General features: G+C 46.4%; 1 protein-coding gene across 1 annotated transcript in view; it reads right to left on the bottom strand.

Annotated features, from left to right (window-relative positions):
• Nucleotides 1-2,701: 2,701 nt before the first annotated feature.
• The window catches only part of ONECUT1 (one cut homeobox 1), a 40,322-nt gene continuing 25,876 nt past the window's right edge, over nucleotides 2,702-17,147 (bottom strand). The window contains exon 2 of the mRNA XM_029070920.2: nucleotides 2,702-7,611. Within this exon, the coding sequence (XP_028926753.1) occupies nucleotides 7,319-7,611 (293 nt within the window). The 3' untranslated portion in view covers nucleotides 2,702-7,318. The remainder of the gene's footprint in view (nucleotides 7,612-17,147) is intronic.

Below are 17,147 nucleotides of genomic sequence, written 5' to 3' on the forward strand. Positions count from 1 at the left end.
GAAGGTCATTCCTTCAGCCAACCGGTTGAAAGTCCACCAGCCCCCAGCAGATCACAGATGTCCCGCTGTTGAAAAAACATCCTCCTGACTAATCTGACCTGTTGGCTTCTCACTTCTCTGCCTCTCCTGAAGCCTGAGGAGCTACTGCGTTTGGAAACTCCACCCTTATCTCTGTTCTCTTCCCACCCACTGAAAGAGGCCTGGGACCTACTCTCTTGTGCCTGGAAGAGGAAAAACCAAAGAAGGCAAGGAATGTCTAAATTTAAAGTGCTGGAAAATCCAACATTTTATTTACTACATTTTTGTGACTACATAAACGCTGAAACATTTTAACACTGAAAAGCATGATGGCGTCATCACTTGCTTTTTTTTTTCATTTTTTTCTTTTTGCTTAGCAAACACAGCAGATGATATTGCACGGCATAAAGTGAAAACAGTAGCAAAGCTTCAAAAAAGAAAAAAGGAAACCTCAATGCAGATAACAGGAGATACCCATAACCAAACCAGAATAATGCCTAAAGCATTACACTTTTTGTAGCTACACACAAAAATACAGAAGAAGCGATTGACTAAGAGAGAGAGCTAGACAAAATATCAGCAATCAACTGTAATTTGATACAACAATCACTTAGTTTGAAATGTGGATGCAATGTATAATCCACCACTGCTTTCTAAATGGCAGACGAAAAGATGACTGCATCATTTGTCTTTTATCAAAATCTTCTAAGCCCCTCATGTTTTTGTTTTTTTTTAGATTTGAAGTTTTCCACTGCTAAGGAAGAACTCCCTTTTGCTCTCGAAAGATTTTCTACCTCTACTGATCCTTTTTTTTTTTTCCACCTGATGATTGTCTTAGGCACCCTCCTTACATGATAAACCATCAAGCTAACTTGAACGCGGAGATCGGCTCCCCCTTAAGCAGAAGCCAGAGTCAAAAGTGTTTTGTGGATGAGAAAAGAAAAGCGGGGACGAGGGGAGGAGTGGCGACTCATGCAAATGACATTTCTCGGGCTGGTTTCACACTGGTCGGAGAACACAGCGGGGAGGATATGAAGACAACTACTGAAGCCGGTAAAAGACAATGCTTTAAAGTTTATTTTTTTTTAATACTGTCGTTTGGTTCATACTGCAAAACTAAAATGATCCCACAATGATTATGCAATAAATGCAGAACATACCATGAAAAATCAAGATACTAACACAGAAACCGAAAACATTCTTCTGTTAATACAGTTCTGTTCAGGGTTTAATTGTTGATGGTAAAAGACTAGTACTCATTTTTTCCTGGGTTTCTCCTTGTCTCATACATAACTCACTGCACGGCATTAGTGTATGTATTCAAGCAGATAATTAGCCAATGCTTACCAACAGACCATTTAATGATCCTGCATCTCAGAGCATCTTTATTGCCCTATTTAAATACTTGAAAAGTATAAAAATGTACCTAAGAAAGTGTAACGTTTGACCAAAAGCCCAAACCCTCCCTTTCCTTCCCACCCTGAACCCCACATTATATCCCTGAAAATGAAAACAATGTACACCTTGAACTGAACTGTTGTGCCTGTAAAGAAAATATTTACATCCATCAGAGATCATGTTGGAACACGATAGTCAGGTAAAACAGAACCCATCGTTCAGATAACATAAATTTATACAGCAGGCATCCTCTCCCCTGGGCCAGAATGCCTCTTGTCAGCTCTGCAGAATTCTCATTGTCTCAATACCACCGAAAAAAAGGTGTATGCGTGCGAGTGTGCACACATGTCTATGGGTATTTATATACAAAATAAAACTCAGGGAAAAAATGGCATTAAGTGAGGCCAAGCAACTGAAGAGCACCTGGGACACGGTGCAAGGAATCATTTCTCGATGGGGAACGATGGATGAGGTGGGACAGGGAGGGAAAAAGAAACTCGACCTGTTTGGGAAACCAATCGGTGGCCAAATCGTTGGTTACTAGGAACCCCAAGTTCCAGAGTTAAGGATCATTCTTTGGGGGGGATGTGTGTGTAGAAAACTGGATGTGGAGGTAGGAAGAGAAGGTAGGGGGAGAAGAGACCATGTCATATGCGCTTTTAGCTCAGCAAATGGCTAGGTGGAATGAAAGAAGGGGATGCTGTTCCCAATCAGTAGTGGCATGAAACCACCTTCGATCCCTCTCCATGGGTCAAATGGGCTGGCTTCGGGCTCTAGGCTTCAGCTCCAGGTTCCAGGATCCAGGGCAGTTCAGAGCTTGGTAAAACTTAGGGGATTTCTAAATTCAAGTTAGCTCGTCTTTAAAATATTTACACTCTCCACACCTTCCATACCCGTGAGAATGGTAAATTGCAGAAAAATGAAGGAAAGAAAAAATCGACAACATCTCTCACAAACACTAGTGCTTTCAAACATCCAAGAAAATTGAAATTCTTTGGAAACGCAGGTCTGACCCGTGAAGTAATTTCTTTTTAAAACAAGACAAATAAATTAAAAGGAAACCGACCCACTAATAATGTCCTCCTGCTTCCTATGTGAGAAAACGACTACGGTGAGACACTCTTTTTTGGCATGTACGGTGTTTGTGGAGGGGAGTCCCGGCAGTGTTTATAACACACATCGAAGTGTCAGCCCAGATGAGGCTGAAGATACACCCTGCAGTTAGGAGAAGCTCTCTCCTTCAGCTTGTCTTAGCATAAAGAATGAAAAGATTGTAACATAAAGCTTTGGCTGTTTCAAATCTACTATATACAATTTTCTGTTTCAACTACACAGTCATAAATTAAAGCAGTGATTAAATAAGCTCATACAAAACGTAATTAAATTAAAAATCACAGCACATTATAGAGAAAAAATAGCGACCCAGTGTCACAAGAGAATATATATATATATTTTTACCCTGTGAAAAAAACGTCACCTAACAAACACAAAATTCCATAATTAAGCATCATATCCTTTCCTGCAATCATACGCAACCCTTAACCAATCTGGGAAACACTTCCAGAAATAGTCATCCTTGAGCATCACCGAGCAGTTCTGTCAACAAAACAAACCCTCGAACAGAATGACAACGAAAACGCCCCAACGACACAAACTACAAAATAAATACGAATTATAAAGCTTTTTGAAAAGTAATTTTTAACAATTATCAAACTAGTAAGTTCTGCCTTATCACATAGACTCTCTATACAACGTAACCCTAAAGATTTATTACTATGAGGTATTTGGAGGAATTGGTAAAAGCGATGCACGGCCTCGTCTGCCGGAAGGACTCAGCGGTGATGGGAGCATCTCAAGGGAAGAAGGAGAAGGAGGAGCTTTGGTTTGTCAGCGAGAAAGTGGGAAAAATAATTTTCCTTTGGTATCAAAGAAAGCTTCATTGCATGGTTGCACGGGAAAAGCACCACGGTGAATAATTATTCCTTTTTTTTTTCATTAGTGGCCTTTCTAAGAGGCTGAGGTATTCAAAGAGTATAAGGTGAGAGAGGTCGACAGCGGTTTAACACTTTGGTTCAAGCAAGGCACTCGTCCTATGAGTTTACAAAGTTTGCAATATGTTCGCCTAGAGATTTATTAAGTAATACTAGCAGTAGTCATGTTCACGTTATTATTATTAATATCATGATGATTACCATTATTATTATTCAGAATGAAGGTAAGTCTACACACTGAGTGAACATTGGGAAGGGGGAGGGAAGGCAAGAGGGGCGCGGGGAGGGGGCGGGGGGAGGAGCTGAGTTCCCTCTGCAGAACAAGGCCGTGCATGAAATATCTTTGGTATTCTTTGGTATCATCAATGTGATTAAAATCACCAATGGAAATCGAGTGAGGTAGCGTCTTTGGTTCACACTATAAATAGCAATCTTTACACATTTTTTTTTTACACGTGGAAGTAGCTATTTCTTACCTTTTGCTTCTTTGTCCTTAACATTTAGGAAATAGTTACCAAATGTATTGTAAAGCTAACCACACCACAATAACAAACCCGAAGGCCAAACCAGTCTCAAAATGGCCTCCGACCGGTGAATGCACCCTAAACACGGCGAGTTAGAAAAGGGAGATAGTGCTTTCTCTTTGTTTGCTAAATGCATAGTTTTCATCCTTGATGTATGAAGAAGGGGAGGGGCTTTTTGCAGCTCACGTGAGGAGACGTGTCCTACGACTCTTTGGTATAGCTAGGTCTGTTTCAGCCTGCGAGGACGAGGCTGTCCAGGAGAGCGGGGAGAGCGAGCCCAGCGCTTCCCGAAAGGAAAGCGGCCCTTATGGCTTTGGAGCCGGGGGAACGGCACTGGTCAGTTCAACCTTGGGCCTTCCGTCGCCCCGACCCCTCCACCTCCCCTTACCGCCCTGGTTCTTTGGTCTCTGGAATCGGCCTTCTGAGATTGGCGTGCTAAGCCCTGGGCCCAGAACCCTTTCTCCTGAACTGAGCCTGAAGCCCTGTCTCTCAAGAGGTCCAGCCCACCTCCCCAGACCCTCTCCCGCCATCCCGCCGCACCCCCCGCTCGGCTCCCCGTAGAGAACCCTTCCTGGCGTGGCCGGACCTGAACGATCGATTGACGGGTGGGATCTGTTTTCTCAAGGAACTGGGAAGGGGATCGTTTAAGTGCAGCTTTGGAACTAAGAAATGTAAAATGTTTTCCTGGGGTCAGTTTTGTGAGGGGACCCCCAAGCGATCGGATCTCGAGTGAGTCAGGCAGTGGTGGGGATTCTGTTTCGGTCAATGGAGTGGGTCGGTATCCCGAACACAAGATCAATAAAAAACTAACCAGAACTTGGGTCATTTCTTTTTCCTCGTGGCATTGGGAGTGGGAGTGAAGAAGGTGTTCCCGGGGCATGAGATAGGATTAGGCTATTGAGTATGAGGAGGCTGAATTTGTCCAGAACTGATTTTAAACAGCGAATGTCTTCTATAGTCCCGAACAGAAGACTGATTAAAAGAAGAAAATCAACTCGTGCAACAATTATTTCTGAGGAAGAGTAACTTTAGGTTCTGAAAATGCATATTGGTGCAAATTCTACGCTGGTATGAATATTCTCTTTGGTTTGAGCAAATAGGTAAATCGCTTGCTTTTCAAAAGACATTACGATGGAAAATTCTAAAAATGTGGTAATGTATTTTGAATCTCCCTGCATTTTTCATGGTCAAGTTTTAAATAAGGCTTTTTTCTATAAATTATAAGTAAATTATGTAGTAGTTTTTAATCCTGGAGAGAGTACATATCAATTGGTGCCGTCCCTCTATTCAGACAGTTCCGACAGTGCATTTATAGAGGAACCTGAAGGGACACAATTTAAATGTTTTCTTTCAATAGCCGAGTTCTGATTTGATAATTATGGTGTGCATAGAAGGCAATGTTGAAAAAAAAAAGACTAGGATTTTGGAAAAAAATAAAAACAGAGAAAACCCCACAAGGCAAATGCACTGTAGCTTTTGGGTTATTATTATTTTTTTTTTTGGTAAAAAATCAACTGGTAGTTTGGATGTTGGCATCCTTTTCTCACTCAGCGGTGGTCTCGGGAGGAGTCATGACAGTTTAGTCTTGCATCTTTCCGAAATGGTGTCGACTAGAATTCAGTGAGCTTGGTCCTAGGGATCCCCAAAGTGTGTCAAAATTGTGCAGCCTCTTTGCTGACAAGAGAATTACATTTTGCCAGACTCTAGTTTAATAGCCGAGGCAACTAAACTCGCGCAAGTCAGCCTCTTAGTCTAATTTTAATTAGGAGATAACTTTCCAGAGGGAACTCCGACCTCTGTAGGTGACCTCGCTCTGACTCCAATACCCCTTTGTTATCTTTAGTTCACTTCTGGTTCTAGAAATCTCCTTGGCCCTGTCTGGGTTTGGGCAGAAATGTGAGGAGGATAGAGCAAGGTCATATTCTGTTGAGGAGAATGGAGCAGTGTGTCACATTCTGTTTGGAGAATTGATTCAGGGACCCTATCAGTGACAACTCTTAAGAGAGTGGAATCTTAGATTTGCATTACCCTTCTCACTGGAGCAGCAACAAGAAAGAATGTGAATTTCTATGGAGGCTGAAATTGTTGAGGTAAAACCTTCTCTTTCAGGACCCTCTGCCACCCAAACTCCCCGTCTTCCCATTTTTAACACTTTGGGAAGAAGACCTGGAAAGAATAGAAATCCCATCAGGAGGGTCTCAGGCCTTTCCTCAGTGTGTGTGTTTGTTGGGGGTGGGAGAACCTGTCGAACTGTGTTTGCCTGGTACAACGTTCGGACCCTTTTATGGCAGGGGCTGGGGTCGGCCTGGGCCGCAGATGGAATCTTAGTGGGGAGTCCTGGATGGGGTTTGTGAAGATTTGGGGCATCTTCCGTCAGGTTAAACCTAAGGAACATTAACGGGGACTGCAGGGAGAGAATCTAGCCCATCAGGGCACGTGCTGCCTTGACCTCTCTGCTGGCACCTTGGTTGCTCCTCTGAAGCTACATTCTTTCTTGCCAGTTCCGAAAATCAACCTATCAAACAAATGCTGCAAGAATTGGAAATAACAGTCGTGATTATATGTGTGTAATGTGTCATACAGCTAGATCAGTTTATACCTATAACTTTACATAGTATTTTGTGTAAAAATAGCTTTGGAATATTAAAATCATTGCAATAAAATACCTGCACTAGGATATTAAATGTGTTCTTTGGTACCTAGGAGATGAACTTTTTTTTCATGGATGGATTTTTGTTTTTTTTTTTCTTCTTTTTTTTTTTTTTTTAGATCTGAACATCCCTTAACAAACAAAGAGAATGCACTGGTTCCAAATTTCTCTGCCGGGTTTGAACCCGCACGCAGGGCTCTTGCCAGGCAGGTTCAAACGATAAAGGAGCGAAATCACACCACCGTCCCAATGAATGCAGACGCCGCCGCACACCCGTGGTTCCGCCATCCCAACCCTTCCCGAAGACCGGCCCTGACCAAGTCCCTAAACCCCGGCCTGTGTGCACAGTGCGAAGACCCCCCAGCCACCTGGGTGGGGCATGGCCGGCGATGAAAGCGCTGGATCGGATGAGGTGACCATTCGACTGCGAGAAATCACGGCCCTCCAACCCACGGACCAGGCAAGTACCAAGAAATGATCGTGAGCTGAAGGCGTAAGACCCAGCGGCTTGTTCGTCCATTGGCCGAGCCGTCCCCTTGCCGAAGTGTGAGTTCCGGAAACAAAGTCGAAAATGCAGGTGAGCTAAGTCTTTGGTTTCTTTGGACTTATAAATATTTTTTTTTTCAAATAGTATAAACCTGCTCTCTTGAGGTTCCAGTCTTTGTCTTCTGGGGTTTTTAAAAATTTTTATTTAATTTAAAGCTTTTCCACCGAGGTTTGAGTCCGTGGTTAATCCTTCATGCTTTGGTACAAGTGCTTGATGAAGAAGATGAATTGCCTGAATTGGCACTGCCCTCATCCTGCCACTTATCCAGACTCCTCCTCCTTGCATTCATGAAAAAGTTGCTGACGGTGCTCAGCTCCAAGCCTAGCTGCTGGGAAATGGTGATTTGTAATTCTTTGGATGGACGCTTATTTTCCTTGAATATTGCATGTAGAGTTCGACGCTGGACATCCGTGAAGACCAACCTGGGCTTTTTGGGGGTGTTTCCTCGGTCCTTCCCGTGCTCTTGTTCTTTCCTTTTGCAGGCTGCGAGAGAAAACAGACAAAGTTAGAGCCAGGCCCAGGAGATGGACGGGCAAGGTGGAGGAGGTCAGGACGCACCGCGGGGGCTTCGTTCCAAGTCCGACCTCTTGTTTTCCCAGCGAGCAGGACCCTTCAGGATTACAATATCGCCCTCGCTCTGCCCGGAGGCAGGACACTGATGGCCTTCACAGAAACCGGACACCCAGATGCCCGGGACTGTCTTGTGTGTTGTGCCGGGCCGGTGGTGCAACCCGATGATGTCCAATGCCTCGTTTGTTGGGTGTCCCCAACCCAAGTCCACCACCTGAACCTAGAGAGTCTCTCTGGGGGCTGGGGGGAAAGCCTGATTACCCCCCCCCCCTCACATCAAAGCCACAGCGGTCCCCACCTGGTTCCCTGCGAACTCGAGCGCTGCTTCTGAGCGCCTCGAGGACAGTAGCTGAGGCGGAGGGAGACTAGGTGCTGAAAATCAAGTTAGTTAACTTAAAGGTGTCACAGTACCAGGCAGGGGAGAGACCCGCTGAAAATGGGACCCACCCAGCGTAAAACCAGAACAACAGCCGGGTCCCTATCCACCCACCACCTGCTAAGTGAGCACTTCTGGGAATTCTACTTCTCAAGATTCCTTCTGTGGGTATGTGCCAACCAAATACAGCCAAAGCTTTGATATCTAGCCCCTCACTGCCTGGGGAATTAGGAAACCGGTCATTGTGAAGGAACCCCAATATGTGGGCAAATTTGGTGAATTGGAAACTCCTTCTTCACAAGGGATCCATGTCTCCCAGGTATCCTCACAGACTTCCTGGATCTTCCTGAGCCCTTGGTTTGATTATGCAGCATTCCTAGCGGGGCCCTCTGACTTGTAGATAATGGACATATTTCATTGTCTGGCACCGTCTGTTCCCCAAAATCATCAGGATATAAAACTTTATTGTGCCGGGAAGCCACCTTCTTCCCCAACCCTCCCCTTCCAGAAACCAGATTGGTCCCAGTTGGACTCAGCCAAGAGAAAACTGTAAGGTTCAGGACAGAACCCACTCACTGGATTTGACTCAGGCTGAGTGAGACCTAACTGTGGAATGGCAACTCATGCCCATCATTTTCCTCATCACAGCCCACTTTCAAATAAAAAATCGAGGCAAGAAAAAGTACTGGATCCTCTGCTGTTTTGGGTCCATAACCGATTCACCCATTCTCCATTAAGAAGGCAATTTTAGCTATATTTTCTTCTTCTTCTTCCCTTCTAGCATATTTTAAAAATAATCTATTCCTTCTGTTGTCCCCCAGATGTCTAGGACAAGTATTTTGCCCACAGGAGGGAACCCAGTAAATGTCCTGTTCCTGGTGTTAATGCTTCTCTTTTTCTTCTGGGCACATCAACAATCAACTCATGGTTCCACAAGGACTCATCCATTCAACGGACGCTAAACAGAATGTAAGCATTCCTTTTTTGCGATTGCCTGAAAATTGAATTTTCGGTACCATATTATTGACAAAAACCAGATCACTTTTCTAAATAGGCAGTAGATTTTCACTGTAATGAAATGTGGCACAAATAGGAAGTAAGTAATATTTGAATTTAGCCACATGAGGGAGATGACATCGCCAATGTGGATCTAGAAAATCTTCAGAAGCCGTTATTTCTCATTCTGTCCCAGTCACCTCAACATGCAAAGCTCCTCTTCCTCCTACTCTTCTGTCTTTTCCTCCTCCTCTTTCTTCTTCTCCTCCTCCTCAGCATGATGTCCTGCAAAGCTGACAATCTAGTGTACTCCAAAGTGTTTATGATTTTCATTTAGTTGCAATTCTGTACATTCTATTATAGGTGAATCGATATCGTTTTATTTATAGGGAGAGAAGGATTTACGAGTGTTAATTAAAGTTCGGACTCTGCTCCATTTTTCCAGAACATATATTTCCAAACCCAGTTTAGAGTAGAAAGTGAAGGCAGTATTAAGAAATAATCTGGCTGGAAATAGGATGAACCAGTCATTACATAAACGAAAACACCCAAAAGGCACCCTAGTCTATGATGACAGAACTTGTAAATATTGTACTCCAAAATGTCCTTAGATATGAGGGTTTTGGATGTGACTGGAGCGACTGTGGATGAAGGGGGAGGGAGGGTCAAAGTGGGAAGAGGTGAGCTCTTTCAAAGCATTTTGCAAGGGGGAGGATGTGGTTTGGTGAAGAACTGGGGAAGGACACTGCAGGAAGAGGGAATGGAGTTGGTAATGGGGAGGGGAGGGAGGAGAAAGTGAGTGGGCAGTTCTCACAGGCCGGGGGGCGAGGGAGGGGTGGTGGAAGAGTTGAGAGCAGAGGAGGTGAGATGGATGAGATCAGAGTAGTGGGCAGAAGAGAGAGCATTCCCTCTGCTGCTCAGCCGCAGCTGCAGCGGATTTTCTCCCCACAGGATGAGAGCCCCAACTCCCCTCTTCCTCAATTGCTTCGTCCCCTACAGTTTTCAAGACCGGAAAAAAACCCCAGGATTGTAATGCCAACCCTCCGCCCTGCTGACCGGATGCTTGGCGCCGAGTGGCACGGCTAAAGAGGCAGCGTGGCCTAGTGGCTAGAGCCCAGGCCTGGGAGTCAGAAGGACCTGGGTTCTAATCCTGGCTCCTCCACTTGTCAGCCGTGTGCCCTAGGGAAAATCACTTTAATTCTCTGGGCCTCAGTTCCCTCATCCTCAAAATGAGAATTAAGACTGCGGGACAGGGACTGGGTCCAGCTGTATTACCTTGTGTCTACCCCAGCACTTAGGACAGTGCCCAGCACATAGTAACTGCTTCAAAAGTGTCATCATCATCATCCCTACTTCCCACACTCACTCTGCTGTCCCTGGACCTGTCTCAGGTTGCACTGGTTAAAACAAAACCAGTTTCTTTCGGAGAAGGTAATTCATCCAGCCCTCCTACTGCACCTCCACAGGGGTAGGCTGCAGACAGAGCTCCCAAACCCTTGTGTGGACGTTTATTTTGAGTAAATTAGTTCATTTTTAGGTGGCACAAATAAGTAATTAAGGTATAACTTAAGCATTTACTTTAGACCAAACACTATTCTAAATGCTGGAGAAGATTCAGGATAACCTGATCTGGCACAATCCCTTCTCCGCTGTTTAAGAGGGAAATAGAACAGGTACTTTATCCCCAAATTAATAATATTAATAATAATAAGAAGAGTGGTATTGTTTAGACTGTGAACCCATTATTGGGCAGGGATTGTCTCTCTCTGTTGCCGAATTATACATTCTAGGCACTTAGTACAGTGCTCTGCACATAGTAATTGCTCAATAAATACTATTGAATGAATGGTATTTGATAAGCATTTACTACATGTCAAGCACTGTTTTCAGCCCTAGGGTAGATACAGCTAATCAGGTTGGACACAGTCCCTCTCCTACATGGGGCTCACAGTCTTCATCCCCATTTTACAGATGAGATAACTGAGGCATAGAGAAGTTAAGTGACTTGCCCAAGGTCACACAGCAGACACGTGGCAGAGCTGGGATTTGAACCCAGATCCTTCTGACTCCCAAGCCTGTTCTCTATCCACTAGGCCATGCTGCTTCCCATTTCTCATGTGGAAACAGGCATTTGAGAGGATAAGCAACTCAGGCCACGCAGGAGGCCAGGAGGAGGGCCGGGACTGGAATCTGCCAGGAACTAAATCAGGATGGCCTGAGTATTTCTCTGGAGGCTCGTCCCATTCCCGGAAAACGAAGCGAGGAACAGAAAGTCAGTTGCTAAGGCAGGATTGCAACTCAGGTGGATGACACCACACATCCTATCCGTTACCAAGACCTGCCGGTTTCACCTTTACAATATCACCAAGATCCGCCCTTTCCTCTCCACCCAAACGGCTACCTTACTGCTACGTGCTCTTGTTATATCCCGGCTTCTCTCTGATCTCCCTTCCTCCTCTCTCGCCCCGCTCCAGTCTATTCTTCACTCTGCTGCCCGGCTCATCTTCCTGCAGAAACGATCTGGGCATGTCACTCCCCTTCTTAAACAACCTCCAGTGGTTGCCTATCGGCCTCCGCTCCAAACAAAAACTCCTCACTCTAGGCTTCAAGGCTCTCCATCACCTTGCCCCTTCCTACCTCTCCTCCCTTCTCTCTTTCTACTGCCCACCCCACACGCTCCGCTCCTCTGCCGCCCACCTCCTCCCGTGGTCCTGGAATGCCCTCCCTCCTCACGTCAGACAATCTAATTCTCTTCCCCTCTTCAAATCCCGACTTAAAACTCACCTCCTCCAAGAGGCCTTCCCACACTGAGCTCCCCCCCTTTTTCCCTCTGCTCCCTCTACCCCCCCTTCACCTCTCCACAGCTAGACCCTCTTCTCCCCCCTTTCCCTCTCCTCCTCCCCCTCTCCCATCCCACCCCCTCAGCACTGTACTCGTCCGCTCGGCTGTATATATCTTTATCACCCTATTTATTTTGTTTAATGAGATGTACATCACCCTGATTCTACTTAGTTGCCATTGTTTTTATGAGATGTCCTTCCCCTGGACTCTATTTATTGCCATTGTTCTTGTCTGCCTGTCTGCCGCGATTAGACTGTAAGCCCATCAAATGGCAGGGACTGTCTCTATCTGTTGGCGACTTGTTCATTCCAAGCGCTTAGTACAGTGCTCTGCACATAGCAAGCGCTCAATAAATACTATTGAATGAATGAAAAGTTTCTGTCTATTCCCGAGCTCCTTCACGTGCTTTAGTGAGGGGGCCTTCCAAGCTGCCCTCTCGGGCTTCTATACTGGCTCCTGACCTCCCCAGGGCCCTCCAAATCCCAGTCATTCAGGCCTTGGAGCTTCCATGCCCCACTGCAATGCACCATTTGATAGGAGGCAGGCAAGGCCCTGACAGGAGCTGGCTCTGCTGGTAAGAGAGTGATCTAAAGTGCTCAGAAAGAAGAGCATGCAAAAATGTTTGAATCTAGGCTATTTTGCTCAACTGGCTCAGAATGCCCTCCCCCGAGTATATCCAGACCAACAGACGGACCAGACCAGAGAAGCCACACTGCTTCTCATTGCCTTGAAATGGGGGCAGGTGTCATCTGTCAGCTTCTCGACCCTCTCCCAGTTCCCAAGAGGATCACCTTTCAGTGTCAGGTGTCAGAAGGGCCAGGTCCTACATATTAGGGCACGGGAAAGGGGTGATTTGGATTTTGTTGGCTGGATGAGGCAAATTACCATTTTCCAAAGGGAAATCCCTTCACTCCTGCCCACTCTTCCTCTCTCTCATCAACAGACCAGCATTTTCCTTTTTTTAAAAGCCGTATTGAAAATCCTATCACCTCCAGGAAGCCTTTCCCCACGAACCTCTCACCCCACACCGAGCTCTCATCCCCCCACCCTCCTTTCCCTCCCTCTGCCTCTCCCACACATTTAGTCCCACCCCCTAAGTAGCATGGTGTACTGGATAGAGCATGGGAGAAGGGTTTGCATGTCAGAAAATTTGCAGCCTGGAGCAGGTAAAAATCAAGAATACAGTTTTGACAAACTCCTGGGCAGAATCCTGACCTCTTTGCCCAGCTGCTTGTTCTATCTTTGTTCTTCCATCTGTTCCACTGTTTACTGACAATTTTATCTCTCTCTCTCTTTCCTACTGGACTATAAGTTTTTGAGGTTAGGAAATGGGTGTCTTGCTTCTGCTTTACTCTCCCAAGTACTTAGAACAGTTCTATGTACTCAATCAGTCAGTGAATCAGTTGTATTTATCGCACATCTACCCTGTTTAGGAGAGTGCAATAGAATTGAGTAGACATGATCCCTGCCCTCAAAAAGCTTTCAGACTAACAGGTTCAGCAAGAATTCAAAAAATACTATTAATTGAATGGTCAATTGGTTTGGTTACTGAAGAGCTTGGCTTCGTGGATAGAGCATAGGCCTGGGAGTCAGAAAGGACCTGGGTTCTAATCCCAGCTCCACCACTTGTCTGCTGGGCAACCTTGGGCAAGTCACTTCACTTCTCTATACCTCGGTTCCTTCATCTGTAAAATGGGGATTCAGGCTGTGAACCCCTTGCAGGATGTGGATGGGGTCCAACCTGATTAGCTTGTATCTAGTCCAGTGCTTAGAACAGTGCCTGGCACATAATAAGCGCTTAACAAATACCATCATTATTATTATTAAGAGGGAGAGAAGGGGGTCAGTGGGGGAAGGAGGAGGAGAAGTGAGGGATGAAGAGTGCTGACATCCACATTGTTAATTGGCTTTTTCTGTGGTTTGGCCAGATGAAAGGTCGGCACCAACACCAAGAACAAGATAAGAGAAGAGGCTCTATGGATTTCTGGAGAGGCTGATTGCAGGGAGGGCAGCCTTCTAGAGAAAGATTTGGAATAAGGATCAAGTTTACAAGAGAAGCAGCATGGTGGAGTGGATAGAGAACAGGCCTGTGTCAAGGTCATGGGTTCTGATGCCAGATTCTCCACTTGTCTGCTGTGTGGTCTTCAGCAAGTCCCTGTACTTCTCTGGGCCTCAGTTACCTCATCTGTAAAATGGGGATTAAGACTGTGAGCCCTTTGCGGGACAGGGACTGTGTCAATCCCAGTTTTCTGGCATCTACCCCAGTGCCAGGCACATAGTAAGTGCTAAACAAATACCGTAATAATAATAATGATAATAATGAGTCATATGAACAGTGTCATCCTGGACAGCACGTGGTGAGATTGGGGATCCCTGAGTCATTAAAGGGGTCCTTGGGGGCATTTCCTGTGCTCCAGAGCCCAGGCGTGGAAGAGATCAAATCAGAAGCAGATCAATGGGATGCATTTGGAAGTTTCTTGAGAAAAGGACACAGTGTTGGGAGAAGAGCTTAGTAGTGGACGCAGAAGGAAAATGTTGGCCTGTGTCATTATGGCTTCTCTGACTTTCAGGGAGCCTCAGGCTCCAGTGACAAACCCCTGGGGACACTGACCCAGGAGTCATCTTGGAGCCCAGTTCCCTCCTGCTGTCTGGGCATGGGTCAGGCTCAGGGTCCACGGTGCCCTCAGGTCCTCTTCTCCAGCTTTGTTTGGAGCTGGATCTGGACAAGGGTTGGCAACTGAGCTACTGCTGTGCCTGGCCAAGGCACTGAGGTGCTCTCCGTGCGCTGCTGGGACTAAAATCCCACAGAAGTCCTCAGGGGATCAATGCACATCACATGGACGACAGTGACTGTGCTCTTGGGGCCTAGACTTGATCTGGGCCGAAACCCCACACTGGGATCCCGGGAAAGGAACTGGGGGTGGTTGGATTGGGTGGAAGAAATACAGCGTCAAAAGGGCAGATGCGGGTGGGACCAGCTTCTCTTTCCCTGTTCCAGCCACCGACTCCAGGCTCACTACGCCCCAAGGCGGCATTAAGACTTCCAAGGAAAGGAGCTGGCCCCGAGGTAGTTCTGCTAAGCAAGATCTCCCAGGGATCTGCAGATGGTTAAGTGGGCCTTTGATAAAGTGGAGAGCGTCACTTCAAAGAGGAGGGGTGCACCTTGTGTCTGGGGATTGGGAGAGTTACTGATGCTCGGGGGAACAGCAAAGAGGAGGAGGAGGGTATTGGGAATTGGCATCGGACCACTGTCAGATTTGGGAACTGTGAGTGGTCCGTATTGAAGTTTACACATCTGGATCTACAGCCAGGTGACTCCTCCTCCTTTGCTCTCCCTTCTCCCGTGCCTCCCTCCCTCTAGCATCTCTTGCAGAGCTCTGGGAACAACTTCAGAGGGTCTCGGGTTGCAGGAGGGCAGGAGAGAGGAGAGGAGAGGTCCAGGAGGATCACAGTGGGAGCGGGATTTTTCTTTACCCCACTCCTACCCTACTTACAGCCTGCCCTCCCCACCACTCCCCTGCTCATTGCCTCCTCTCCCTCTCCCTCCCATCCCAGATTACCTGAAACCCCAAATGCCATATAATAATAATGATGGCATTTGTTAAGCACTTACTATGTGCCAAGCACTGTTCTGAGCACTGATATATAGGCAGCAAGGCTTAGTGGATAGAACACAGGCCTGGGAGTCAGAAGGACGTGGGTTCTGATCCCGCCTCTGCCACTTGTCTGCTGTGTGGCCTTAGGCAAGTCACTTAACTTTTCTGGGCCTCAGTTACCTTATCTGTAAAATGGGGATTAAGGCTGTGAGTCGCATGTGGGACAGGGACTTTGTCCAACCTGATTTGCTTATATCCACCCCAGGGTTTAGTATGGTGCCTGGCACCTAGTAAGTACTTCACAAATACCATAATAATTATCATTATTATTATGTCCTGGGGGCAGAGCCCTTCCAAAAGACCAGCTTCTATCCTGTGCCTAAAGAATCCAGGGTTCTTCAACCTCCGGTAGGCAATCACTCCAGCCCCATGATAGTTATGAAAATATTCTTATCCCTCTAGACTGTAAGCTTGTGGGAAGGGAAGGTGTCTGTTTAGTGTTGTACTGTACTCTGATAAGCACTTAGTATAGTGTTCTGCACACAGTAAGTGCTCAATAAATATGAATGAACGATTGAACGAATATTTGTATATCGTATATAAATAATAACAACCAATCTCAAGGGCCCACTCACCTCCAAAACTCCTAACAGCTCTATCTTCCCTAAAGAAACCCTCCCCTCTTCAGGTTACCTTCCTTCCACCCCGCCCGATCCCTATCCCATAAAGGCAGTCACCATCCCTGACCTCAAGACTTCCAAATGCCCTCAAGAGGATGAAATCAGAGGTGGTGGAGTGTCATGTAAAGCAAGGCCAGTGCTAAGCAGTTTGGTGAGGGTGGAGAAGGAACGGGGACAAGAGGCAGGGGCTGAGGAAAGGAAGGTGACTTTGAAGAGCGAGGAGGCCAGGAGTGTGTGTGTGTGTGACAGGGGGCAGTTGACCTGAGAGGGGAAGGAGGGCAGGGGTGATGGGGAGGTTCCTCAGCAAGGCTTTCTCCACAATCCTGCCAAGGCCCCCAAAGTGACGGAGGGCTAAGGAAGGGTTTCCATGGCCATGATGCTTTTGAAAAGTGTTGGGAAGAAGATCTGGGGAGTGGTGATGTTTGGTGTAATCTCACGATGAGAAGGGTCATCAGGGGCAAAGAGGATCTGGATCAAGACCCGGAATGAGCGGAGAGCAGAAATGTCCTAACGGTAATGCCTGTGAGACTTTCAGTGGCTAATGCTTGCATGGGTTTTCCTATAGCTGTTACGTGATGCTACAGCAAACCTTTAGGGTTAACAGTGAGACTCTTTTATCAGTGAGACTGTGCCTGTCGGTGTCTTCACAGGGCAAGGGCAAAACTTCTCATTGTCCTTTAATGGCATGAAACCTATCTGACCTTTTAGCCAGCTAATGCTGGGAACGTTTTGTCTCAATTCAGGATGGGAGAATGGAAAGCTGTTAGTGGAAGAGAGGTTTCTTCCTGTGAGAAAACATCCCTGAGCAGGCCTTTTGGATTGGCTCGGGAGCCCTCCTGATTGGCCATGGTTGCCCAGAAGTACCGGCCAGAGATGGGCCTGGAAACATCCCCGCCTCAGTCCTGCCACCGGCTTGTTTGGAATCTGGGGGACATTAATGGCAAAAATGAATGGCTGAAT

Source organism: Ornithorhynchus anatinus, chromosome 8, assembly GCF_004115215.2.
Source record: "Ornithorhynchus anatinus isolate Pmale09 chromosome 8, mOrnAna1.pri.v4, whole genome shotgun sequence".
Classification (NCBI taxonomy): Eukaryota; Metazoa; Chordata; class Mammalia; order Monotremata; family Ornithorhynchidae; genus Ornithorhynchus; species Ornithorhynchus anatinus.